The 27,412-nt window shown below is 41.8% G+C and overlaps 1 protein-coding gene across 4 annotated transcripts in view; it reads right to left on the bottom strand.

Annotated features, from left to right (window-relative positions):
* HERC2 (HECT and RLD domain containing E3 ubiquitin protein ligase 2) overlaps window positions 1-27,412 on the bottom strand; it is a 220,595-nt gene that overhangs the window by 117,945 nt on the left and 75,238 nt on the right. For all 4 annotated transcript variants that reach the window (XR_012414636.1, XR_012414637.1, XM_065547623.1 and 1 more), the window contains exons 21-35: window positions 22,280-22,464; window positions 19,902-20,057; window positions 19,045-19,230; window positions 11,871-12,041; window positions 11,384-11,487; window positions 10,223-10,373; window positions 7,299-7,513; window positions 6,893-7,025; window positions 6,658-6,785; window positions 6,370-6,565; window positions 3,549-3,682; window positions 2,829-3,002; window positions 2,615-2,751; window positions 2,346-2,497; window positions 1,549-1,740 (exon numbers count right to left, since the gene is read on the bottom strand). Coding sequence is in view for 2 of the 4 variants with exons in the window: in XM_065547623.1 (XP_065403695.1) it covers window positions 1,549-1,740; window positions 2,346-2,497; window positions 2,615-2,751; window positions 2,829-3,002; window positions 3,549-3,682; window positions 6,370-6,565; window positions 6,658-6,785; window positions 6,893-7,025; window positions 7,299-7,513; window positions 10,223-10,373; window positions 11,384-11,487; window positions 11,871-12,041; window positions 19,045-19,230; window positions 19,902-20,057; window positions 22,280-22,464 (2,414 nt within the window). In the remaining 2 variants the exon portion in view is untranslated. The remainder of the gene's footprint in view (window positions 1-1,548; window positions 1,741-2,345; window positions 2,498-2,614; window positions 2,752-2,828; window positions 3,003-3,548; window positions 3,683-6,369; window positions 6,566-6,657; window positions 6,786-6,892; window positions 7,026-7,298; window positions 7,514-10,222; window positions 10,374-11,383; window positions 11,488-11,870; window positions 12,042-19,044; window positions 19,231-19,901; window positions 20,058-22,279; window positions 22,465-27,412) is intronic.

Raw genomic sequence — 27,412 nt, 5'->3', positions numbered from 1 at the left:
AGAAAACATGAGGATAATCTTCATCAATCTTGTATCTGGAAATGGCTTTTTGGATATGATATCAAAAGCACAGATGATAAAAGAAAAACAGATAAACTGAACTTCATCAAAATAAAAAACTTCTGTATCAAAGGAAATACAATCCAGAGAACAGGAGAAAATATCCTCAAATTATATATCTGATAAAGGTCTACAGATCTGTGAAGGTCTAGGACACACGAAATTTTTAAAGAGTCTGAGGAGTGGTGTTAATTCTTCTTTATTTGTTTGGTACACTTATATAGTGCATTTATTGATACAACAAAAAGATGACAAACAACCCTATTTAAAAAGGACAAAGGGGCTGGGTGCAGTAGCTCAGGCCTGTAATCCCAGCACTTTGGGAGGCCGAGGTGGGCAGATCACCCGAGGTCAGGAGTTCGAGACCAGCCTGGCCAACATGGCAAAACCCCATCTCTACTAAAAATACAAAAATTAGCCAGGTGTGGTGGTGTGTGACTATAATCCCAGCTACTTGGAAGGCTGAGGCATGAGAATCACTTGAACCCGGGAGGTGGAGGTTGCAGTGAGCCAAGATTGTGCCATTGCACTCCAGTCTGGGCGACAGAGTGAGACTCTGTCTCAAAAAAATAAAATAAAAAATAAGGAGAAAGGGACTTGAATAGACACTTCTCCAAAGAAGATATACAAATGGCCAACAAGCGCAAACATGTAAAGAAGTTCAATCATCATTCATCATCAGTGAAATGCGAATCAAAATCACAATGAGATACCACTTCACACCCACTAGGATGGTCTTAATCAAAAAAAAAAAAAAAGAAATCCCACAAAAAATAGTGTTTGTGTTGGCAGGGAAGTAGAGAAACTGGAACCCTGGAACCTTGGAATCCTGTCCACTGGTGGTGGGAATGTAAAATGATACCACACTGTGGAAAAGTTTGGTAGTTTCTTAGTAAGTTACACATAGTTGTACCATATGACCCTGTAATTCCAGTCCTAGGTGTATAATCAAAAGAACTAGAAACAAGTGTTCAAACAAGTATTTGTATATAAATGTTCCTAGCAGCACTATTCACAAAAGTCAAAAGGCAAAACCAACCCAAATGTCCATCAACAGATAAATGAATAAACAAAATGTTATATATTCATACAAGGAAATCTTTTTCAGCAATAAAAATAAAGTACTGATATGAAATAACCCAGACACAAAGGCCACAACTGGTATGATTCCATTTATATGAAATATCCAGGATATGCAAATCCATAGACAGAGAAAGCAGATTTGTGACTCCTAGAGGCTGGAGGGCAGGGGAATCAGGACTGATTGCTAAATGGGGTACATTTATAGTGATGAAAATATTCTACAACTAGATGGTGGTGATGACTCTAGAAAAGTGTGAATGTATTTAATACCGCTGAATTGCGACGTTAAAATGGTACACTTTCTGCTATTTGTGTCTTACCATAATTTACAAAAAGTTAAAAAAAAAAAAAAGAAAGCAAAATCTTGATGTTTTCCCAAAGGCTCTCAAGCCGGTGCAGACCTACCAATCAGGCGCAGTGCCGTCTGCGTGAGGGCCAGCGTGCCGGAATTGAGCAGGAGGTCGAGGTTGTTTGCGCCGTGCTGCAGGGTGAGCATGCTGAGCATCACCAGGAGGAAGCGGGCTTGTGGGATGGTCCCCAGGCTCGGTCCTGATGGGTTCTCATTGGTAATGGTTTGCAGGGGAACCGGCTGGATACCTAATGAGCATTGGCACCTACTTACATTTCTTGTGCATGGATACAAGATACAAGAATAAACGTAATGCAGAAAGCATTGGCGATTACTTTAAACATCTATTTTTCAGTGGATTTCCACAGAGTGTGCAGCTCTGTCATGCTGCACAATGAGCCTATCCCCTGCACTCCAAGCACAAGTCGTTCCATCTGTCTACAGGACTTAGCATGTTGCTCTCCGAATACCCTGGTGCCCGCCCTATTCCATTCCTTCCATTTCAAATATGCAAGTTATGTCTCACTTTTCATCCACAAAACCAATCCAATCAACTCTCTGTAGATGCTCAAACTATCCAGGAAATAATATTAATATAGGACACAGACACTTTAGGGTATGTGGTGATACACATAAAAATGTCAAAATGTAAAAATGTTATACTAGAGTACTTCAACATTGTGTCTCCTGCTAAATTTTAAAGTTTTGTTTAAAATCTGAGAAAGCTGAAATACAAGTACAAAGTACAAAGTTATTAAAGTCTTCTCAAAAGCAAAAATTGGCATTTGCAAGTTTCCACAACACATAATTAAAGCCAAAATATAAAATAACATTGATGCAATTGTTGACTCACCAAGCTCTTTAAATTTGGCATTGGCATCCATCAAAACATTTCGAATGTTCTGAACAGCCCAAGCATACAGCTTGCCAAAGGTGACTTCCAGCAGCATCCGATTAAAAGGGGGGATCAAATCAACATCCTTTAAACAATCAGTAAGAGGTTCCCTTTCAAATAAAGATAAAGAATTTGACTCGGGACACTGCCAGACTTCTAACTACTACAGAACAACATTTTGTTGCCACAGCTTCCTTAATTATGAAAAAAACAGGATAACGTTTTACCCTATATCGATTCCCTCAGGAATAAGTCTTTGCCATCCACAAAACATCGCGTACTGCACAGATGGAAGTAAGAAATTCTTGCTTGCCAGTTTTAAAATTGTATCTATCCCTTCCAGGCGAACCTCTGCTCTCTCCAACTGCAAAACATCAATGCATACAGTTAAGTGTTATATACATTACCCAATGCACAGAAGCATTTCTCTTCAATCTTTACCTGTTTTAGTAGGCACTTTCTCATTTTTTCCACATCCACTGGCTCTTCTTTAAGGGCAAATTCAGCAATTGTACTGAGGAGTGGAGACTGCGGATAAAGACCCTGAACATTCTGCTTCAACCACTTGTATTTGTGAACACCTGTAACAGTACTCAACAGCGGCTGCCATTTGTCCTAACAAAGGAAAACAATTTTCATCATTAGTCTATCCTATTTAATATTAAACTGTGCTCTAAAAGTTATTCAAGTAAAATATAAATAAACAATGTTCACAGGTTTACACTGGTTAAAATATGTTAAATTTAGTAAGTAATACATGGTTTTAAAACTATGCTATAAATATACTTACAAGTGAATTTATAATCTCTATACTAATATATGTTGGAACAGGCTAGCTTGGCATACAAAATTAAGTGATGGTTCATATTAATAACCACAGTGCCCAGCACTGTTTCTGGAACAAAGAATATAGTTAAGGAATGAATGGTGAATAATTAATGACACAATCTAGTACCAAAAATAAAAGGAAACCCTTCTCCAGCTACGCTCTGACCAGGACATCGTAAGTCCAGTTCATGAAGCATCCCTGGGGCCGTATTTCTAACCACCACCCGTCCCTCCCTCCAGACGCTCAGGTACAGAGGTACAAGACTTGGGGATTCCTGTGCTACGTGCTATGACTCTATTCAGCTAACCTCAGAATCACAGAAAATACTGCACCTTGGGTGATTTAATTGCAATGGGTCTCTTGTCCACATTTATTGGACTATGAGGCAAAATGCAAGCTTCTTCTAAATCACTCTCTTCATTTCCAATTTTTTCTTCGTCATCCGTAGATTCTGGCTTCTTAGGAACTGTATTTTAAAACATCATTTTCTATAAAAATCATACACTTAAATATAATTTTAAATTAAGAAATATTTAGATTTGCATGAAGGACAAATATTTCATTCAAATAAACATGTGAACACCATTATAAATTGCAATGCTCAAACCACAAAAGTGAAATGACCAAGGCAGAACAAAAAGACAAACTGAGAGTGCGACACGGGGAGAAGCCCCGAAGCCGGGGAAGCCCGGCGGCCAGCGAGCTCTCCTCAAGCGCCGGAGAGCGAACGCTTGAGTCTTTCAGAGCGAGCTCTTCCTCAAGCGCCAGCGGGGGAATGAGTCTTTCAGGCCATGCAGTCTATTGCAAATACTCAACTCTGCTGCTGTAGCACAAAAAGTAACCACAAATAAAACAAGAGGTGTGGCTGTGCTCCCATAAAACTTTATTTATGGTGCTACAATTTTAACTTCATGTAATTTTCATGTGTCAAAAATAATATACTTCTTCTAATTTTTAAAAAACAATTTCAAACTGGAAAAAAAAAAAAAAGGTCTTAGTACCTGGCCAACACAAAGCAAACAAGAGGTGGAATTTGGCCCACAGTTCCTGGCTTGTCCACCCTGGTCCAGTTCAGGGGTTCTGTTAGTGTGTAACTAAATCAATTGAATTCATTGTGATATGTGGAATTTCCTCCCTATATTTTATCTCTTTTAAAATTTTTGGTCTAAATCTCCTCAGCATATAATATAAAAAATAAGCAACATGATAATACACCTGGGCAGTAGAGAGTTAACATAGCAGGCTGGGGTTGCTCAAACCCTGCACAAGCCCAAGGAAGGTCTGTCCCTTCAGGATTGGTCCTTCTTCTAGGAGCTGAGCTCTGAGTCCTTGGAACATCCTGCTGGTAAGTTTTTTGGTATCCCTGACACCCAGGACCTTGTGGCAGTAGTCAGGCAGGTAGATTATGCTAATGATGTGACTCTAGAGGGACCACTTGCTTTTGCGCTGAGGCACCAGAGTCTAAGTAATTGAGGTCAGTCACATGTGCACTGCCTGTGCTTGTGACTGGCCCCCAATAAAAACTCTAGACTCAAGGCTCAGGTGCGCTGGCCTGGTTAACAACTCTTCACACATGATGTGACACACTGTTGCTGGGAGAGCGAAGCACATCCAAACGACGCCACTGGGGAGAAACACCAGAAGCTTGTGCCTAGTTTTCTCTGGACTTCCCTCCAAGTACCCTTCCCTTTGCTAATCTTAATCTGTATCCTTTTTGCAGTAAAAAACCACAGCTGTGAGTATAACAGCTCTTCTGAGTCCTTTTAGTGAATCATTAAGCCTGAGACAGGGCTCGGGGATCCCTGACACAGCAACAGGAATATTAATCACTTAATCTTTATAAGTTACTTAATTTCCAAAAAAAGAAAAAGAAAACCAGCTTGAAACAACGCACAATAAATCTATAAACCCACAAGAAACTCTAAAAGTGACAGTGTGGGCTCAGAACCCACAGATATGAGATGGCAAATGGTGGAGTCTCTCTCCCTCATGCTGAGACAGGCCTGTCTCTGGGCCCGGGCTGAGTTCCTGCATGCCTGGGTTAAAGGAATCGCAGCAGCGTGACTGCTGTGACTGCCTGATCCGGAGCACTCACTGGATGCAGACAGGCTGTTACAGTGTAGGGTTTGTTCAGGAACAATCAACTTAGATGGCTTCTAAAACACTTCAGTCTTTCATAAGCTTATTGTTCAAAATGCCCATCAGAAACTCAGTAATTAATACTGTTCAATAAGCAGGTTTGAGAGTAAATCAGTATAAGTCATAAGAATACGATCAGAGGCCGGGCGCGATGGCTCATGCCTGTAATCCCAGCACTTTGGGAGGCCGAGGCAGGCACATCATGAGGTCAGAAGATCAAGACCATCTCGGCCAACATGGTGAAACCCTATCTCTACTAAAACACAAAAATTAGCTGGGCGTGGTGGCACTTGCCTATAATCCCAGCTACTTGGAAGGCTGAGGCAGGGGAATCGCTTGAACCCGGGAGGCAGAGGTTGCAGTGAGCTGAGATCGTGCCACTGCACTCCAGCCTGGTGACAGAGCAAGACTCCGTCTCAAAAGAAAAAAAAAAGAATATAATCAGAAATTTCTGTAGTTTATTTATAATCACAAGTGACTAAATTCTAAACTATTTTATAATTTCTAAGCATTTCTACTCAAATTTGGATTTAATGCAACAAGACCTTTCTGTACCCTTACATAGCCACTTCCAGGAAAACGTCAATAAATCTTTTAGCTTCCCTTTCTAATTCTCCATGTATCAGAATACTCAATATTTCCCAACAAAAAACATTTCTTTAGAAGAATGGCCGTAAGTTTAAATGTTACCATTATATCTCATTACCAGGACAACTAATAAAATAAAAATACTTCCTTGTCCCCATCAATTTAGTAAAGATTATTTAGGTTTTCAACATCAATTTACTAGTAACCAAATCATACCACACTCAATTCCTATACTGCCTCATTGATCTCTTGGAAAAATAAGCAAGATTTCTGCATTTAATCGTAACTATACATAAAAATGATGGCAGCAGGTAGAAACGTCACATGGAATCAACAGTAGAGAAACTTCACTCTGAAATCACAGATCCAACGAGGCAGGGTGAAGCACACGCTTTAACAGTATCTTCTGTCCTTTTACATTCTTACCTCTCTTTTTCCTTCGTTCTCGAATTATCTTCTGAGCTATCCTCCTCCAACGGGGCAAAGAACTTAACAACTTAAACTTAGACATTATAGAGAGGTCATTACAAACAGCAGGTCTCAATTCATTAAAGAGGAATCTCAAACGTTCGATGACAGGAGCGCAGACCTCCTTGTAAGAACGGCCCTGTTCTTGATGAGTCTGCAAAGTTAACCAGGAAAAGACAACTTTAACAACAAATATTTCAGCAACTGTCTGCAAAGCACAGAATAAAAAGAATTAAAATCTGTCACCTTAATGAGTGAACATTTTGCTTGGTAGACAACTCTACAAACATCCACCACTGACTTAGGCAACGTTCTGTGCTTTACTTGCTCAATACCAAGTGCACCTGCATGAACTAAAGATAATGCCACATGACCTGTAAAAAGACATTTAAAAGAAGGGCAGGGAAGGAATGAATATATACCGCAGGTTAGTCGAGGAATCTGCAGTGTAGCTAAAGTACACAGATATTGAGCTCCATACCTAAATCTTCATGTTTTAAGAGGCAACATAACAGCAAGCGACCGACCTCTTCCACGGGATGCTCCGGAGGAAACGTGATCGGTGTGGTCAGATGGCACTGCCTACAGTACCTTTCTATTTGACACAAAAAGTCCTGCAACAGAAACAGCGGGAGGTAACTTCAGGGCCGCCCAGAGAGTCTTCACAAATCTTAAACATGCCACAGCTTCTGACGCACTTGCAATCAGTAATGCTTCTGAAGCCTCACTAGCGTGTTAACAGAATCAGGTTCTCACCTCAAAACCCTCTAAATAATACATGAAACAACGCCTGTGCTACGTTAACCAAAGAGCACATAAGTATTCCTATGTCAAAGTCCTCAGATAAACAGAGCACTGAGGTGGCAGTGGGGGGAGGCCTAGCTCACCTTCACGTTGTGATCCTGAATGTTATTGTCTGCAATGGCTTGCAGAAACGCCTGGGAATGGTCCCCCAGGGCCCGTCTGTGGGAGCAGAGTCGAGATTTGCTGGCAGGTGTGCCCCCTGGGGAGCTGCAGTGGTCCTCATCTTTCTCCTCGTTGTAGCTGTAGTGGATCTGGCTAGTCTGCAGGCCTCCAGAGAAGATGGATGACTGAAGCCACTCTAGAAAATGCACACGCAAACATGAAAGAGAAACTCAAGTGCACAACTCAAATACTAAAAAAAAGAAAAAAAAAAAGATGCTCAACTGATCACTCAATTTAGAAGGTGAAATTCAGCATCATTCGTATGAAAGAGCTCCACCTAACATGTTTACACAGGTTGACTTATAATTCCTCTATCTACGTGAACACACTTCCTGGTGATTCCACACGCCTCAGGCATGGCATTGGAACTCAGGATCGTAGTCCCAGCCCAACATTCACTGGATACCTGTGCTCTGCCTGCAGCTGCCGGGTTCCACGGATACCGTGTGAAGACTGAGTTGCACATTGTAACAGGGAGGGCAGCAAAGGGCACCGCTGACACAACTAATCACAGGATTTCAAGTCCGAAACTGTGTGCAACGGATGACTGTGGGGGTACCAGGGAGACTGGAAGACAGACCACTGCTGTTCTGAGGATCAGTAAGGGGCTTGTGGAAGCAATAACTGAGCTAAGATGGGGAATAAGACCAAGACGCTGAGTATCCAGGCAGGGAACAGCACATCTGAAGGGTTTCCACAAAGAATTACATCCTCAGGGTAGGCTATGTATTCCTAGACCACTTATAAAGGAATGAAAAGAAGAAAATATTTAACAAACACCATCTTTTAATGAAGGATAGATCCTTAGAGATGGGAGGGCTAATGGACTGGAAAGGAGACCTGTGCGTAGTGCAAGGCATGGGATCAGCCAGTGCAAATGCCAATTACAACTGCCTATGGTAACTTGAGGGAGCAGCACACACACACAAAATTAGTATGTGCACCACTACAGATCTCCATTAACGATCTGTGTTATCAAATACTGCTCCAAATCCAAGCCATCAAAGTGGGGATGCACTTAGTGTTCTTTTACTGGACATTAAGATTTTAGAGCACTCAGGATCATTCCCCAACCCACCACATGCGTTCTTCTGAAACACAAATCCAGTGCCGACTCTCCCTGGCCCCCTCTCTTTAAGCACAGGACAGCCCCTCCTTACTGCTCCAAGATAAGCCTCTGATCCTCCTGTGGATCGGACCCACCTGCCAGGGCCCATGGCACCCTTTGCCCTGGAGCTCGCCAGCCCTGCCCTCCTTGCCAATTTAAGCAAAGCTCATCTTCTGGCAAGCAACGAGCCTCGAGGAGGAGGGAGGGAAGCTGCCACCTCAGAGGGCACCACAGGCAGCCCAGCACCCAGCACTGCACAAAGGTCCACCCAACGGGGGGCTGTGTGGGCATCAATATCCTCCTTCCCCACCAGCCTTCTGCCACACCCACTCTCACAAGCAGCAGGAAAGCCCTGCTCCTCTCAGCAGTGCCCTTGACACCCCTGCGTTTTCTGTCCAGAATGCTCCCTCACGCAATTTCAGGACTGCTGCCAATGTGAAGCCTTTCTTCTCCCAGAACCATGTATGAATGTCTCCATTTCACCATTCACCACCCTGTAACGTGACCTGCTTAGAATGCTGGCTCATCAACAAGCAGCAGCTGAAAGTGGAGGCGTGTCCCATCCATCCCTGCATCCCAAACACCTAGCGTGGTAACTGCACCAGGCGACTGCTCAACAGAAGCTGCTCACATGGACGATAGACAGATGGGAAATGCACAACTACATGAAGAAAAATGTAAACCCATCTTAGGAGACAGGAAGAAACTTATTATTTTAGGTGGTTACAAAGGTTGCCACCCTGAAATATAGGTGACTTGAGCCTGGTCTGGTAAAAACGCAGTCCTCAAATAGAATGCTGTCCCCTGAGAGGACAGCTGATCCACATTCTGTGCAACTTCTGGGCATGTAGGGAGACAAAAGCCATGCTGCGCCCATCAGGCAGAGGCTGCAACATGTGAGACCACCACAGGGTAGACGGGTAGACATTCCTGCACACTTTTTAGCTTCCTCTGCAGCAACAGACCATGAGGGCAAATGACAGCCACTCACAGCTGTTTCTACCGGATTGAGTCTCACTATCCTTATTATTTTTTTTTTTTATCATCATCACTGTGTTGAATCCTCCTCTCCCACTTTTTTTCCTTTTTTTTTTGAGACGGAGTCTCGCTCTTGTCACCCAGGCTAGAGTGCAGTGGCGTGATCTCGGCTCATTATAACCTCTGTCTCCTGGGTTCAAGCAATTCTCCTACCTCAGCCTTCCGAGTAACTGGGATTACAGGCGCCCGTCACCATGCCCAGCTAATTTTTGCATTTTTAGTAGACATGGGGTTTCACCACGTTGACCAGGCTGGTCTCAAACTCCTGACCTCAGGTGATTCACCTGCCTCAGCCTCCCAAATTGCTGGGATTACAGGCATGAGCCGCCACCTGGCCATCTCCTACTTTTTTAAAGAGAGAGTCTTGCTGTGTCACCCAGGCTGGAGTGCAGCGGTACAATCACAACTCACTGCAGCCTCAACCTCCCAGGCTCAAGCGATCCTCCTACCTCAGCCTCTTGAGTATCTGCGACACGTATGTGCCACCATGCCTGGCTAATTTTTTGTAGAGATGGGGTTTTGCCATGTTGCCCAGGCTGGTCTCAAACTCTTGACCTCAAGCAATTCACCTGCCTCAACCTCCCAAAGTGCTGGGATTACAGGCAAGAACCACTGTGCCTGGCCCTCTCCCACTCTTAATGGCACTTACAGTTCAAAAAAAATAATCTGCTAATCAGCAAACAGCAAAGATTTTCTTACTGGCACATTCAATCTCAACAGGAGACAGCGGTGTGCTCATTGCTAAATAGGAGGCGTGTAATCCAAGAAGCAGGCCCAGATTCCTCTCTGTGTCTATCAGAGGTGAAGAGAGACTTCCCAGGTCTGGTATGGTGACAACTTCTTGGTCAGGCTGGAAAAATAAATTTCATCATCAATCTGAGGAAACAGAATTAATTAAAAACATAAAACTAAAAGGACAGCTCTGTCCTGCAGCTGTACCACCATGTGAGCCCAGGGGTGCTCTGGGTGTTCTGCCCCTCCATCCGGTAACGACTCGATGCTGCTGTGCCCAAGGAACAGCAGATGCCACAGAAACCCACACGCCCTAGAAAGCAGGCAGCAACTGCACAGCCCTATGTAGAAAAACTAAAGCACAGATACATGATTTGGCTGGAATATTCCTTAGGAGTCAGTTTCCAAAGTGACTGTACACCATGCTTCAGAAAATGTAATGAATTGTTACATGCATAAGTAACACACTGGGCAACAAAACTATGACACGACAAGTGTTCGATGACAAGTATTAGTGGACTGTGACCACACATGTGGAGGAAATGAAATTTATTCTAACAAAAATCGAACTCTGAAAAAAGCAAGAGTTCAACTTTTCCAGTCACAGAAGATATTTACAGCAAAGTTAATTCTCCCCTTCATAAAATGCTTTAAGCCCTGCCCTAATGGCATTTAATACATTTTATTACTTATGGATATCTGGAAAGCTAATCCCAATATATATATATAAATTCTATGTGTTCGTGAATACATAGGAAGGACATATTTCTATTGCCAAGAATTACACTTCTGCATAGTTCTTCCCAAAATATACATACCGCAAGATAATAAGCCATTCCAAATTTCTACATAAGACCAAAGTTTAACCTCTTTTCTTGTGGAACACTGTCTATATTTCTCAAATTGATCATTTAAAAAACAATCTTTCAAGACCAATACATCACAGATCTTAACATGAATAAATGTAAATTCATTTATGACAAAACTTCTAAAGGATCTTTATATTTATCCCTAATGCCCCCCAAAAGACACAGATATCAGTACTTCTGGATCCAAATATTCCTGTCACAAACCACACAGAGGGTCTCCCTTGCTATCCTCGGCGTCACTCAAGGCATATAGCCTCACCTCCAGATACTGGCCAACACAAAACGCGTGCATGGATTCCCGCGTGTCTTCAAACTGCAAAGCAGCTTCCAAAGCTACCACTGGGTCTTCCCCTGCAAACTGAGCTGAAACAAAAAGGGAAAAAGCAACATGAGTTCAGTTCAATTTGCCTGAAGAGCTATAGGAGAAACAGTGAGTAGGAAACAAGTTAGGCGCTCAACTCAAAAGTGAGGGTTACCAGAGGATAATGACCTCCCACTGTCTCTCAGGGTTGCCTGGGCCAACTCAGAACTTGAAATGAGTTCCAAGTCTTAAAACAAAAAATGCATAATGATAGGAAATTCTTCAAATGTGCTGAATTTGTTGATAAGACAGACACCAAAGCCACAGATACATTAAAATATGTGGGGGCTGGCACAAAACTAAAGAAATCATTTATAAACCAAATACTCTGCTTAAAATACACAGGCTATAACTTTTAACCATGAAATCAGAAGTGTAATCTCACCAAGAATACTATTTCCTGTTAACGACTGCGTCTGGAAGTCCTTGATATCATACACTTTCCCCTCAATCACAGTCCAGAAGCCTCCATCTTTATTATGGTTCTCCAAATCAGCTTTGCGTATAAGCGTCACTTCTTCATTATTTCTACAGTTCTGACCTGTAAAAAATGACTCTGTATATACAGAAACCAGAATCAGTCCATCGATCAATCAACAGGTAAAATGAAAAGAACAAACTGTGTGAAAGAACTACAAGCAGATATAAACAAATCCACAATCACAATGAGAGAAACGCATACCTGGCTCTGAAACCAATACCACACACAGGCAGCATGAATACCAAATCTGGCCATGCCAGGCCATAGAGCAAATATCAACAAATTTCAAAGAAATAAACTTACAGAGCACGTGTGCTGATGACAATGCAGTTAAATTAGAAATAGGTTTTTAAAAATTCATCCAAAATAAATAAATAAAAATATTCATCCACATATTTGAAAATTACAAAGCTCACTTAGAAGTAACCCAAAATTCTGGCCGGGCGCGGTGGCTCAAGCCTGTAATCCCAGCACTTTGGGAGGCCGAGACGGGCGGATCACGAGGTCGGGAGATCGAGACCATCCTGGTTAACACGGTGAAACCCCGTCTCTACTAAAAAAGTACAAAAAACTAGCCGGGCGCAGTGGCAGGCGCCTGTAGTCCCAGCTACTCGGGAGGCTGAGGCAGGAGAATGGCGTGAACCCGGGAGGCGGAGCTTGCAGTGAGCTGAGATCCGGCCACTGCACTCCAGCCTGGGCGGCAGAGCGAGACTCCGTCTCAAAAAAAAAAAAAAAAAAAAAAAAAGAAGTAACCCAAAATTCTAAGACAAAATGACTATGGAAATTAGAAAATGTGTTCAATTAATGATAATAAAAATACTGCAGATCAAAATGGTGACATACAACTAAATGCATGCTTGAGGGCATTTATGCCTTTAAATGTGTATATTGGGGGGGAAAAGCTAAAAAAGAAAAGAAACACCAAATCAATAAAAGTCTATTGGTTCATAAAAATACTCAAAATAAGAAAACCTGACTGGTGGTCACCTTTGGAAGTGCTAGGATACCAACTCAATATTATGAAAAATAGTTAAAGGGAAGTGGCAGTTCAAGAAGTCAAGCTTAGATCATGTCCTTCCTGTACAAATGGTACCTCCTGCTAACCAGACAGCAGAGGACAAGGTTGGTAGGGGATTTTATAGAGGACACGCAACACATGAATTCCCTGGTCTAGCGTCACAGAACTAAAGCGGGGAGCCACCAAGCATTACAGGCCTCCTGAGCCAACAGAAAGCATGCAGCATGACTCCAGACATAACACCGACCCAATGAGACTGCATTCAAACCCAGCCAAACCTCTAGATCTAACCAGCAGACGAATGTAACTAACAGAAGAACGTGTTGGTCTAGAATGAGAATGCAACCAACCAAGTTCAGAAAATGTGAAGTTCTCCAAAATAACCAACCTGTTTCTTTGAAAAAGAAAACAGTATGATCAGAGACAGGGAGAGGAGGGCCTGGAGCCATGTTGTTGGGGTAAAGAGACTAGAAGCATATGTCAACCAATGCCAATACGCAGAACATGCTCAGGTCCTAATTCAAAATTACCACCTAAAAAAGGCATTTTTGAGATAGTCCAGGAAAACGTAATATGGACTGCATGTTAGATTAAGGGATCACTGTTAATCTAATAGACAGGATAATGATATTGTAGGGTTTTCTTTAAATCCTTATCATTAAGATGTAAAATGCTTTAAAATGTTTTAAAGACAGAGTTATGCTTTAGAATAATCCAATCAATCAACAATATAGAGAAGTATGGGAGGGGAACGTATTCACCTGTTAAAGCTAGATTCATTTTACTATTTTTCTACTTTTATCTATGTTAGAAAATTTTCATAATAAACATTACAAAAAAATCACTGTGCTAATAAGTATTCATTTCTCAAAAAGCAAGAAAAATAGCAGATTAAACCCTAAGAAAGAAGAAAGCAATAATAAAGAAGAGTATGGCACTGGAACAGACAAACATATAGAAATATGGAACAGAATGGAGACCCCAAAAACAATCCCTCACGTATTTGGTCATATGATTTTTGACATGGCAGCCAAGCCCACTCAATGGGGAAAGAAGAGCCTTCTCAATGCACGGTACTGGGAAATCCAGACACGCACATGTAAAACAACGTAGGTAGACCCTTACCTTACACCACACACAAAAACTAACTCAAAATGGATCAGAGACCTAAAAATAAGTGCTAAAACTATAAAATTCTTAAAAGAAAACACTGCGGAAAAATTTCATGACACTGAATTTGGTGGCAATGTCTTGAATAGGACACCAAAAGCAGCACAGGCAACAAAAGGAAAATACAGGTAAGTTGGACTTAATCAAAATCGAACACTTCTGTGCATCAAAGGAGGCTATCAAGAGTGATACGGCAACCCAAAGAATGCAAAACAGATTGCAAATCATATCTATCCAGAATATATAACGAACTCCTAAAACCCAACACGACAAAAACCCAATTAAAACACGGGCAAAAGACTTGAATAGACATTTCTCCAGAAAAGATATGCAAATGGTCAATAAGCACATGAAAAGATGCTTGACATCACTAATCATTAGGGACATACAAATCAAAACCACAATGAGATACCACTTCACACCCATTGATGGTTACTATTTAAAAAAAAAAAAAAAGTGTTGGTGAGGATGTGGAGAAACTGGAACTCCTGCACACTACTGATGGGAACATAAAATGGTACAGCCACCCTGAAAAACACTATGGCAGCTCCTCAAAAAAATTAAATATAAAATTACCATATAATCTACCATTTCTACCTCTGGCTACCTACCCAAAAGAAGTAAAAGCAGGTCAGGTGCAGTGGCTCACGCCCATAATCCCAACACTTTGGGAGGCCGAGGTGGGCGGCTCACGAGGTCAGGAGAACAAGACCATCCTGGTCAACATGGTGAAACCCCAGCTCTACTAAAATACAAAAAATTAGCTGGGCACAGTGGTGCACGCCTGTAGTCCCAGCTACTCAGGAGGCTGAGGCAGGGGAATTGCTTGAACCCGGGAGATGGAGGTTGCAGTGAGCCGAGATCGTACCACTGCACTCCAGCCTGGCGACACAGCAAGGCTCTGTCTCAAAAATAAATAAATAAAAAGAAAAAAAAGAAAGGACGCAGACGGATATACACACCCATATTCATGGCAGCATTATTCACAATAGCCAAAAGATGGAAACAACCCAAGTGTCATCAGCTGGTGGGTGGAGAGCAAAATGTGATATATTCATATAACAGAATATGACTTCACCTTAAAATGTAAGGACACTCAGACACTTTCCACAACACAGATAAACCTTGAAGACATGCTAAGTGAAATAAGCCAATCCCAAAAGGATAAATACTGTATGGTTCCATGTATATGAGGTACCTGGAGTAGTCAAATTCAGAGACAGAAAGTAGAATGGCAGTTGCCAGGTGCTGGGGAAAACTGGTGTTTAATGGATACATAGTTTCGGGTGAGAAAAACGAAAAGTTCTAGAGATGAGCGGTGGTGATGGCTGTAAAACAATGTGAATGTACTTAATGCCACTAAACAGTACACTTAAATGGCAAATTTTACCAATCTTATACAAACCCTTCCAAGAAAAGAATAGGCAGGAACATTCTCCTATTCACTCTACAAGACTAGCACAATCTTGGTTACCAAAACCTGAATGTCTATTACATTTTCCTACTATCATATCCATCAGCCAGTATTTCCCTCGATGAGCTAACGTTCTCTGGTGGACAGATGGAAACTAACAGAGGTTGCATGGGACCTATCCTCTTTCTGAATTATAGCTTCCTTGTTAGTAAAGAGGTGGTGGTTATCAATAACAATAACAGTAAGCTGCAGGGCATTACAAGAAAATAAAATTACAGGTCACTGAAAAAATTACAAGGCAAATGACATGCAAAATCTAGAAAAATTACAAATAAAGATGCAAAATTGTCTTTTAAAAATAGCAGACCAAGACCAGAAATATCTATCCATATGACCAATATTAAGATTAAAGTAGTTTAAAAAAAAAAAATTAAAGTAGTTTTATTCCAGAAATAGAAGGCTGAGTCAACATTTGACAAGTCAGTACTTCATACATTAATAGAAAAAAAAAATTATATCATCAAGTAATGCAGGAAAAGCATTTGATGAAATTTAACATCCAATCATAGTTAAAACTGCATCACAAAGCAGAAACAGAAGAAAACATCCTTAAGATTCAAAGGTACTTACAAAGAAATTCCTAAAACAAACATCATACTTCGTGTATGAAATCTTGAAAGCTTTTTCTCTGCTACAAAGAAAAAGGCAAGGAGGCACGCTGTCACCATTTCTACTCCACAATGCACTACAGGTCCTGGCAAGTGCAATAAGTCACTAGGGGAAAAGCTGCAAGATCAGACCAGACACAAGTATAGACAATCACTTGGTTCAGACAAAGGTGGCACCCCAGAAGAGAGACCAAGGACAGTCTTTCTACCCAAAGGTGCTGGCACAAAGACACTATGTACAAAATGCCTGTGGAAAAAAAGTGACATGTGACCCCTATCTCATAACATGCACAAAAATCAAGTCCAAGTGCACTACAGCTCTTAACATGAAAGTTAAGACAATAAAGCTTTAAGGTATAAAAGAAAATCTGGGTAAGAAAAAGATTTCTTAAGGCACAAAATGAACAACCATTAAAATAGTTAACAAACTGGATTTCACTAATATTACTTCTGTTCATCAGAAAACACCTTTAAGTGACTACACAGGCCTCAGTGAGAGAAAAAGCTCCATGAGAAATAGAGCCAAAAGTTCATATCCCAAATATACAAAAACACTCATATGAACGACTAAAAAGAAAAAAAGATAATCAGATAGAAAAATGGGCACAAAACTTGAATTGGCAGTTCACAAGAGAATTTCCAACTGATTAATGTACATATGAAAAGGTATCAAACCTCACTATTAATCTAGAAAATGCTAATTGAAACCACAATGAGATACCAGTGACACCCATCAGAATGGCTCAAACAGGGAGTGCCAGCAATGCTAGGTCTTGGCACAGAGGTGGAACACTGAGAATTCTCACTTTGCGGTGGAGATGAGTAGCAGCACAATCACTGTGGAAAACTGGCATTCTGTATGAAAGGCATCCTCTACAAACCAAGAGTCCCACCAAGAAACAGAAAGCATGATTAAAGAAACAGATGTAAGAATGTTAATATATTGGCAGGAACACTGGCTCATGCCTCTTACGTCAGCACTTTGGGAGGCCCAAGTGGGAGGATCACTTGAGCCTAGGAGTTTGAGACCACCCTGGGCAACAGAGGGAGACCGTGTCTCTACAAAAAAGTGAAAAATTAGCCAGGCATGGTGGCACATGCTTGTATTCCCACCTAGGTGGAAGGATATGGTAACATATTAATTTAACCTAAACCTGGAAACAACTTACATTTCCATCAACAAGTAGAATGAACAGGTTGTTGTATATTTGAACAAAAGTATACTACATATGGCAATAAAAATGAAAGAACTCAGTAACAGGGCGAAGCTCAGAAACCAAAGGTACATACTGTCTAATTCCACTTATATGAAGTCCAAGAACAGATAGAAGTAAAATGATGTTGGGTAGGGACAAGAACTTAGTATAAAATGATCAGAAGTAAGGTGGCAACGACCACACAGCCTGGGGGGCAGGGCACTTTTCAGAGAGATGAGTCAGCGTTTGGGAGGGTCCTGCCATTATCCAGGCTAAGGCTTGAATGGCTGTGACACGGTTCTCTCTGATCAATTACGGGAATGTACTGGGTACTTTTGTGTATGTGTTACTTATCACAATTTCAAAAGGCTTTACAGTGAGTAAGTTGCTGATCTGAGCAAATGAATGCACCTCAACTGTATGACAGTAGAGAGACAAAATAACATATGACTACGTAAGCTCACTCCTTAACAAAAGGGGAAGAATGGTGCTGAAAGTACTCACTGTTTTTTAAAAAAAAAGAAAAAAAAAAAAACAACCATGTTCAATGTCCTGGGGCTATTTTCCTCAGGACAACTGCTACCTCTTGTTTTAAGCTCCCATGTTAGAGGGATGATGGTCTAAAATACAAGAAGAAAAAGCCCACCCAGCTTGAGATTTCATATAAATCAAAGTTTAACCATGATTTTGACTGATTCTGAGTCCAGGAAGCTAGAACCATAGAAAGCATGGTGACTTAGATTCAAAAACCCAAAGCTCAAAACATTGAGAAGACAAGTGTCATTCCAATTTGGGATGCACCACAGGCCAGGCAATGTCTATAAGGAAGTGCTCAGGGGACTCCAGGAATTCCGCATCTCACTGACATCAAACAACCAGAGGACTCTGGAGGGTCTTCCCGTATCGATCTCTGCTCCTGAGCTGGACCACAGATAACCACCTCAACAGCACCTTCTGGAGGCACCAGGACTTCGTAAAATTTCATTTCAGTACTTAACAAGGATTACTAATGGAAAAGTCTTCCTTAAATATAACCCAAATATAGTCAGGCACAGTGGCTCATTCCTGTAATCCCAGCACTTTGGGAGGCAGACGCGGGTGGATCGTTTGAGATCAGGAGTTCGAGACCATCCTGGACAACATGGTGAAACCCCGTCTCTACTGAAAATACAAAAGTAAGCTGGGCACGGTGGTATGCACCTGTGGTCCCAGCTACTCAGGAGGCTGAGGCAGGAGAATCACTCGAGCCCCGGAGGCGGAGGTTGCAGTGAGCTGAGATCATGACACTGCACTCCAGCCTGGGCAACAGAGCAAGATGTAGTGTCAAAAAAAAAAGATAGATAGATAGATAGATAGATTGATAGATAGATACGACAGACAGACAATATATACACAGACACACACACACACACACACACACACATATTTGGGTAATATATATATGACCCACATTTCTTCTGATTTGGATTATCTTCATTTTTCACTTATACTACCATCAGTAGAAATGGCAAATAATTGATCTTCCTTTGTATTCTTTCAAATTGAACGGCAAGAATAGGTAAGACAAGGACAATAAAACTTTCCTCAGTAAAAGTCCTTTAAGACGCCGTACCCATTATGCCAGGCCAGGCTAACTCTTCATGATCATCCCGTTCCTTTCCTGGAGCCAGGTGGTTGAACCGATCCAGATGTTCCAACAGGCCACCCAGCAGAGGTACAGCTCCAGCCTCTTGCATGAGACCAGCATTTTTACTGAGCAGAAGCACTATAGAAACTACTAGTTCTGGAAGGAGAACACCTACATTTAAGAAATAATAAGATTTAAATAAGTATTTATCCTATAAAAGCTATTTGTAAACTTGTTCTGTGTTTAAATTCTGCTAAGTCACAAAATAAGAAATGTTTGTCCTTCAGTATATTTCTACAGGACTATCTTACATTTTATATCGAGACCAGTATAGCTATCAAACAGAACCCTTTAAATTACAAAAATATTTTCCAAAACACTGTATTTCAATCACAGAACTATGAACTAGAGTCTCGTATTCAGAAAATTAAATGTTTATTAATATGTTCATCATCAGGAAAAAAACACTAAAAAATAATGCTCTAACTTCAAAAAGTTAAAACATACCAGGTAGTATCAGAATTTTTGAGATCCTTAATGAGGTACCTAATTTTTATTACGCTGTCAAAATAAAATCAGACAATTACCTCTTACCTCATTATTGATGTATCAATAATGGAAGTATAAATCTAAATTACCAATTATATTTAAAGTGATATGAGTCCCATACCAGCTGGCTTAACAACAGAACTATCAATAACTAAAAAAAAACAAAGGTGAAAGGGCAGGAGGACCAGAAAATTTAGAGAGTAAACGCAGGCAGGCTGATCAGGAAAGAAGACACTTCAGTTTTCATCTATCTCCTAAAATAACCATGTACACAAGCAGGAAACAATAGGTACCTGTAAAGTCCCCTTCCACAATGCAAGCCACCTCTGCGAAGTGCCGCCAGCTGGTAGAAGCAACGCTGGCTGCCACAGGCAGTATATCTCCAATGTGCGTGCACAGAAGGGCTGTGTACTTCTTCAGCAAGGAACCAACGCCCATTAGCTCTGGACCTTGAAGAAGGAATGAGAAATTTTCATTTTCACTGTTAAAATTTTTCTCTGTAAACAAACTAACTGCTCCACGATGCTACTCTCATCTACACATCTTTTACCCATAATAATTTTCTCAAACAGGAGCCTGTTAACCCTTAGTCTCTGGGCTCTTTCTATATCATGTAACTGGAGGGGTAGTATTTTTTTTTTTTTTTTTTTTTTGAGACGGAGTCTCGCTCTGTCACCCAGGCTGGAGTGCAGTGGCCGGATCCCTGCTCACTGCAAGCTCCACCTACCGGGTTTACGCCATTCTCCTGCCTCAGCCTCCCGAGTAGCTGGGACTACAGGCGCTCGCCACCTCGCCCGGCTAGTTTTTTTGTACTTTTTTTAGTAGAGACGGGGTTTCACCGTGTTAGCCAGGATGGTCTCGATCTCCTGACCTCGTGATCCGCCCGTCTCGGCCTCCCAAAGTGCTGGGATTACAGGCTTGAGCCACCGCGCCCGGCCTAGTATTTTTATGTCAAGTTTTATACCCCGCACTACAGAGTACCTAGAAATTTTGGGTGTATAAATACTAAAGTCATAATTTAATTTAAGGGTTTTTTTTGTTTTGTTTTGTTTTTTTTACAGACGGGGTCTCACTATGTTGCCCAGATTGGACACGAACCCCTGGGCTCGTGATCCTCCTGCGTCAGCCTCCTGAGTAGTTAGAACTATAGGCATGCACCACCACGCCCAGCTCTAAATTTTTAAAACTTTATATCTAGTACATAAATGTTTCCTAAAACCTTGTAAATTATTCCCAGAAAACAAAGTTAGGCACTTTTCTGCTCCATAAAATCTTCAGTTTTGTCGGGCAGTGGCTCATGCCTGTAATCCCAGCACTTTGGGAGGCCAAGGCGGGTGGATCACGAGGTCAGCAGTTTGAGACCAGCCTGACCGACACAGTGAAACCCTGTCTCTACTAGAAATAAAAAATAAAAAATTAGTTGGGCATGGTGGGGGGCGCCTGTAATCCCTGCTACTTGGGAGGCTGAGGCAGGAGAATCTCTTGAAACCAGAAGGCGGAGGTTGCAGTGAGCCAAGATTGCGCCACTGCACTGTAGCCTGGCCAATGAGAGCAAAACTCCGTCTCAAAAAAAAAAAAAAAGAAGTCATCTTCAGTTTTTCTGCCTCCATGGTTCTTTTCAGTTTTTTTTTTTTTTCTTTTTGAGACGGAGTTCTCCTGCCTCAGCCTTCAGAGTAGCTGGGACTACAGGCACCTGCCACTACACCCAGCTAATTTTTTGTATTTTTAGTAGAGACAAGGTTTCACTATGTTGGCCAGGCTGGTCTTGAATTCCTGACCTTGTGATCCGCCCACCTGGGCCTCCCAAAGTGCTGGGATTACAGGCATGAGCCACCGCGCCCGGCCTCCTACATGGTTCTTAATAGCTTTTCAGTCCTTGTGACTTTGTCTTTAAGATGGTCACCTCTTTCTCTTTCAAGCTATCAACTCATCTACTAAAACCTGAAAGTTTCCATTATTGACAAGAGCCTAACTCTTCAGAAAGTAATTAAGTTACTTTGGGAAAAAAAACAGCTACAAAGATACTAATGGAAGCAGCAGACCCTTCCATCCTTGACAGAAAGTCTCATGAAGGAGGGCCAGCCGCTGCCCTGGATGCTCGAGGAGGGGAACCATTCCCTCGACAGTGCACAGCACTGGGTACTTACACACATTCTGTTCTTGATCCTCACAGGCTGCCTCAGGGATCATCCCAAGTCTGCAGGTGAGAAGTCTTTGGCCCCATCAGACTTGGTCTAATGTCTAAACTATTAAGCAGAGCTGTAACTGAAACCCAGTCTTCCTCCAACAATTCTTCCCATTCCACCCAGCTGGCTCCCACATGTGACATATGAATAGGCTGCCACTGTTTACTTCCTATATCATGCCAGTCTCCAGCATTCCATAGCACAAGGAAAAAACCTGATAAATCTTCTCTAAGACTAAACTGAACTTACAGGATGCTATTACTGATGTCTAAAGAATTTAAATATTAAGACAACAAAATTAAAAATGTTAACGAGGCTAACACAGAAGGGTCTGACTCAAAAAAGTGGAGGCAAAATGAAGCCTCAAAATTGGTGCATTTAGTAGTATAACAACTACACATCTGGGCATATAGGATGGACACGTTGAAAAGCCTAAATTAAGCCTCGATCACATATAAGACACTTTCACATTTTAAGCAACTTACTAGAAATATCTGAGGTCTGACCAATACTTTCTCCTGGATAAAGTTTACTAATAAGCAAACGTTGAAAACGCAGCAACAAATCCAGTGAAGCAGATCTTTCACGACTGTGTTGCTCAAAGTCCAGACATGATGAAATCCGACGGGCAACATCCTTCAATCTGGCCACAGTCTGAGAAGCAATGTTTCTACACAGGAAAAAAGAGGATTACAAAATTAAACAAGTTATTTATATTTAAAAGAAAAAGGGATGGGGTAAATCAGGACAAACTAACATCACAAACACAGATCATACAGGAAGATGACCTGCAGCTGGCTTCCCTCCCCAAATGTGTCCGGTTTATCTGCAATAAGCACAACCTCAGCCAAAACGGAGCAGAAGGGCACGGAAGACTCAAAAGAGATAATGATGCCCTCGTGCCTCACTAACGTGCGCCTACGGAGCTGCGTGCAGTGGTCCAAACTGCAGAGGATCTTGCTTCAAAAGGAATACTTCTGTATACCCGATGTCTAAGGAATGTAAACATTAAGACAACGAAACTTAAAATCTTGAGGAGGCTAACATAGAAATATCTGACCCTCTAGAAAGAAAAAACAGTGTCATTATTTTTTGTCCAAAGCTGCATTTCAAACAGAAATGTGATACTACTCTTCAAGACAAGACTCGTCTGCGTTGCCGCATCTGCCTTGCAAGTCCACCTTGAGCCCTTACTCGCAAGCAGCACTGGGGTGGGCCATGCAGCAGGTACTCAGGGCTCAGGGAGTCCGGGAAGGAAGACCAAAGCAGGTGCCCAAAGAGCACGGCAGCAAACAAAGTAGAAGAGGCTCCAGTTCCAACACTGTGATGTGACTTGAGCCATGAGCCATTGGTAGATGAGAAGAAAAGAGAAGAAACATACGTTCCCAGAAGGTACAGTTAGGAGAGCAATCAATGTTTCTGGTTCCTTAGCAGAACACCAAGAAACAAGGGCAGGAGAACAAGACAAGGAAGCAAGGGAGAGATGGTGCAGGTAATGGGAGTGTCAGGCTGCGGGACCAGAGTCTGCAATGCCAACCCACCAAGGTTATGAAAGGAAAATAACACTTTGTGTGTTTAAGGAAAGTTACTTTTTTTTTTTTTGAGATGGAGTCTAGCTTTGTGGCCAGGCTGGAGTGTAGTGACACTATCTCAGCTCACCGCAACTTCTGCTTCCCGGGTTCAAGCGATTCTCCTGCCTCAGCCTCCTGAGTAGCTGGGATTACAGGCATGCGCCACCACGGCCAGCTAATTTTTGTATTTTTTTTTCTTTTGTAGTAGAGATGGGGTTTCATTATGTTACCCAGGATGGTCTCGATTTCCTGACCTTGTGATCCGCCCACCTCAGCCTCCCAAAGCACTGGGATTATAGGCGTGAGTCACCGTACCCGGCCTAAGGAAAGTTAACTCTTATATCAGTGTGAAAGCAAATCTGACAGGACAGGGGAACATGGAGGGGAGAAGAGCCAAACCAGGGCCTAGTTCCAGACCCACTCCACCTGTCCCGTTGAGCCAGGAGCACAAGTGGCTGTCTGCACAACACCAAGAGCGAGGACATGCTTTCAGCTCCACTTTAACTCAGGTTCCTAATGTGACAGCAGGCTTGTCAATCCCACTTGGCCCTGTGGCTCACACGAGAAAACTACCAGCAGTGTGAGTAAGGACCGAAGCAGGAGACAGAGGAGCCAGGGTTTGGGAATCCCACAGCAACCCACAGGCCCTCATCACACACAGCAAGGATGCGCCCTCACTGGGCTCACCACACCATTCAACATCACCTTTCAGCCTCAGTACCTGATAACCTGCCTGGATAACCCCACTGTAACACAAGAAACAGGTCTAGAATCTAGCTTGTAAGCTACACCTGAAGGAGTAAAGACAGTAATAAAATACAATAAAATTTTATTTAATATAAAACTTGGAGCCATAATCACAATGTGTAATTCTGATGGGGTTCACTACTTATAAAAACTTCACAGCGCTTTATTTTGAAATGTAAATGGTATTCTGTGGCTCCTTGCCAGCATGTAACTTCACGGCTTATTTTTGGCAAGCAGTGATTTCCTCAACCCACGTTTTCCAAGGGAAAAAAGGACATGAAATGTCTCCAAAAATCTCTTCCAATCTTTAGATAAACTACTATTCAACAACTGCATCCACCAAGTCAACACATCAAGAATCCTTCAATCACAAACACGTAGGTGAGAAAACAGAGTCTATCCATGCAGGAGAGGACACATTATCCATGCTTACGAAGACAGCCTGGACTACTGGCTACTGAAAAGTTGTGAATGCATTTTTCTTTTTCCACTTTCCAAAAATTTTGTGAGGTGATAACTATGTTTGTTTCTATTCTTTTTATTTTGTATTTTTTTAAGTAAGTACATCCTTATTATAAATCTGCTGTAGAATCAATGACCCATACAGGACCCCACGTGCCAAAGGAACCAAAAAGTCACACACTACGAAGATGAAGACACAGGAGACAACCTATGTGGACAGCACACAGCCACCTGCCCAGGACACCAATGGAGCCACAGGTGCAATTCAAAATGTTCTTAGTTGTATTAATAAATGTGGCCAGGTGCGGTGGCTCACACCTGTAAACCCAACACTTTCGGAGGCCAAGGCGGGCAGATTACCTGAGGATGGGAGTTCAAGACCACCCTAGCCAACATGCGGAAACTCCATCTCTACTAAAAATACAAAAATTAGTCAGGTATGGTGGCATGCACCTGACGTCCCAGCCACTTAGGAGGCTGAGGCAAGAGAATCATTTGAACCCAGGAGGCAGAGGTTGCAATGAGCTGAGATTGTGCCGCTGCACTCCAGTCCAGGCAACAGAGTGAAACTCCATCTCGGGCGGAAAAAAAACTTGTTCCTAGTCACATTAATAAAAGTAAAAAAAAAACACACACACACAAATAAAACTCATTTTAATAATGGTCAGGCACGGTGGCTCACACCTGCAATCCCAGCACTTTGGGAGGCCAAGGCGGGCAGATTACTTGAGGTCAGGAGTTCGAGACCAGCCTGGCCAACATAGTAAACTCTGTCTCCACAAACATACAAAAATCAGCCAGGTGTGGTGGTGTACGCCTGTAGTCCCAGCTGCTGGGGAGGCTGAGGTAGGAGGATCACTTGAACCCAAGAGGCAGAGGTTGCAGTGAGCCAAGATTATGTCACTATACTCTGGCCTAGGCAACAGAGCAAGACTCCATCTCAAAAAATAAAAATAATTTTAACAATGCATCATACTTATCCCAACAGATTGAAAATATTATCATTTCAACATGAAATCAATATAAGAAAAATTGTTGAGATATTTTACATAGGTTATTTCATAAGTCCTCAGAAACCATCGGGGTAGCTTACATATGTAGCACATTCAATTTGGACAATGAAATTTGCATTGAAAATATCTGATCTGCATATAGACTCATAAACTATACAGTTGACGAAGTAGACTCACATGGCCAAGTTATTCTAAACATACTTAAATGCTTTCTAATAATGGAATCAAGTTTTTAAACCTGCATTTTAATTAATAAAAATTAAACAGATAAAATATTCAGTGTCTCAGCTACAATGGACACACTTCAAGTGCTGATCAGCAAACTGTGTGAGTGCGGCCAGACTGGCCAGCACAGGCTACACGGCTGCAGCTCAAATAGCACAGCTGCAGCTCAAACAGGCCAGTCTCTCTGCACATGGAAACAGTCTGAGCAAGCAGGAGATGGGGAAAACGGGCACTGCCCTCGTGAGAACGAAGGACCCACAACAGGAACCCTGCACTCACTCCCTGCCAAAGACACCAACAGCCCATGACACAGCCTCAGAAAACGGAGAGGCATTCAAGAACCTAGAAAACCACCTCTGAAAAATGCTCACTTTAAAACTTTGCATGTAACTTTACATTTTAATTACGAAGTTTTTAATATCCATGTTCTCCTTTATTCTTAATGAACTCTGTGAAAGTAAACACAGCTTTTATTCTTACTCCTATAGTCACTGTGTTGGAAGTTCATCTATGCGAGCAAGCTGTTGCAACCGAAATTTTCTGAGAACAAATCCCAAGATCTTTCCATTAACACAAACTATATTAAGTTTAGTTCTCTTTACTTCCATTTGTTAAAGACCAGAATGTGTGAAATATGCATTATCAGATTAGAAAAACAAAACAAACATCAGAAAAACGTTTTTCAAAATAGCATTTACCAAAATCTGTGACAGAAACTAGCTCTAAAACTTCCCATTTCAAAATTCCACGGTGTGTCCACTAAGTTCGTTTTTCTGGCTGTGGACAGCAGGGCCACCCCACACCACAGACCCACCATGGCCCCATGACCAGGCCGGCTGAGAGCTGCAGCCACTGCCCAGGGCTCCCTGCTCTGTGCTCGGCTGCCTGATCCAACCTGCCAGTTCTTTGCTTTCACTATGTGTAGAAACTAAAATCAGGAGCCCAACTTTACAAAAAGCAGATTTTTATTAAATAAGAGGTACAAATGTGTTTCATTTTCTAATAAATCTCTTTCACAAATCATCTTGCTTTTCCGCTCTTCTTGAGTGATCCTTTTTACACAACACTGTCTGAACGTTTTGGCTTCTGCCAAGGTTAGCCTCTGTTCACAGGCTGAGTCTGACTTCTTCCCACCTCCTTCTAGTCTGGCCTTACAAAACAATGCTCATCATTCTTTCACACTGACTTTAGTTTTGAAAAGAAAAGTTATCTTACACAGTAGTATGTATAACTCTGTAATATGTAAAGTGAGGCAATGATAGAACCAGTTTTAAAAATAACCTTCCCATGATGATTTTCATTTGCATCCACCTGCTTATTACTAAGAATCTTTTCACGTGTTTACTGCACACCCCAATTTCTCTTCTGTGAAAAACTTTTGAGTATCATCATACCCTCCAACTTCTCCTCTTACCTACGTTGAAAAGGGTCTGCTCTTTATCCTAACGTCTGTACTAGGTAATTTTCAGAATATTCCCTCCATCACCAAACAAATTTTTGAGATTCTTGTGTAGATTTCAAGATCTTAATATGAAAACCAATAATCACCTACTAAAATACAATACAGGTCAGGCACAGTGGCTAACACCTGTAATCCCAA

This window comes from Macaca fascicularis, chromosome 7 (genome assembly GCF_037993035.2).
Source record: "Macaca fascicularis isolate 582-1 chromosome 7, T2T-MFA8v1.1".
Lineage (NCBI taxonomy): Eukaryota > Metazoa > Chordata > Mammalia > Primates > Cercopithecidae > Macaca > Macaca fascicularis.
This window is presented reverse-complemented; position numbering and strand designations above follow the sequence as displayed.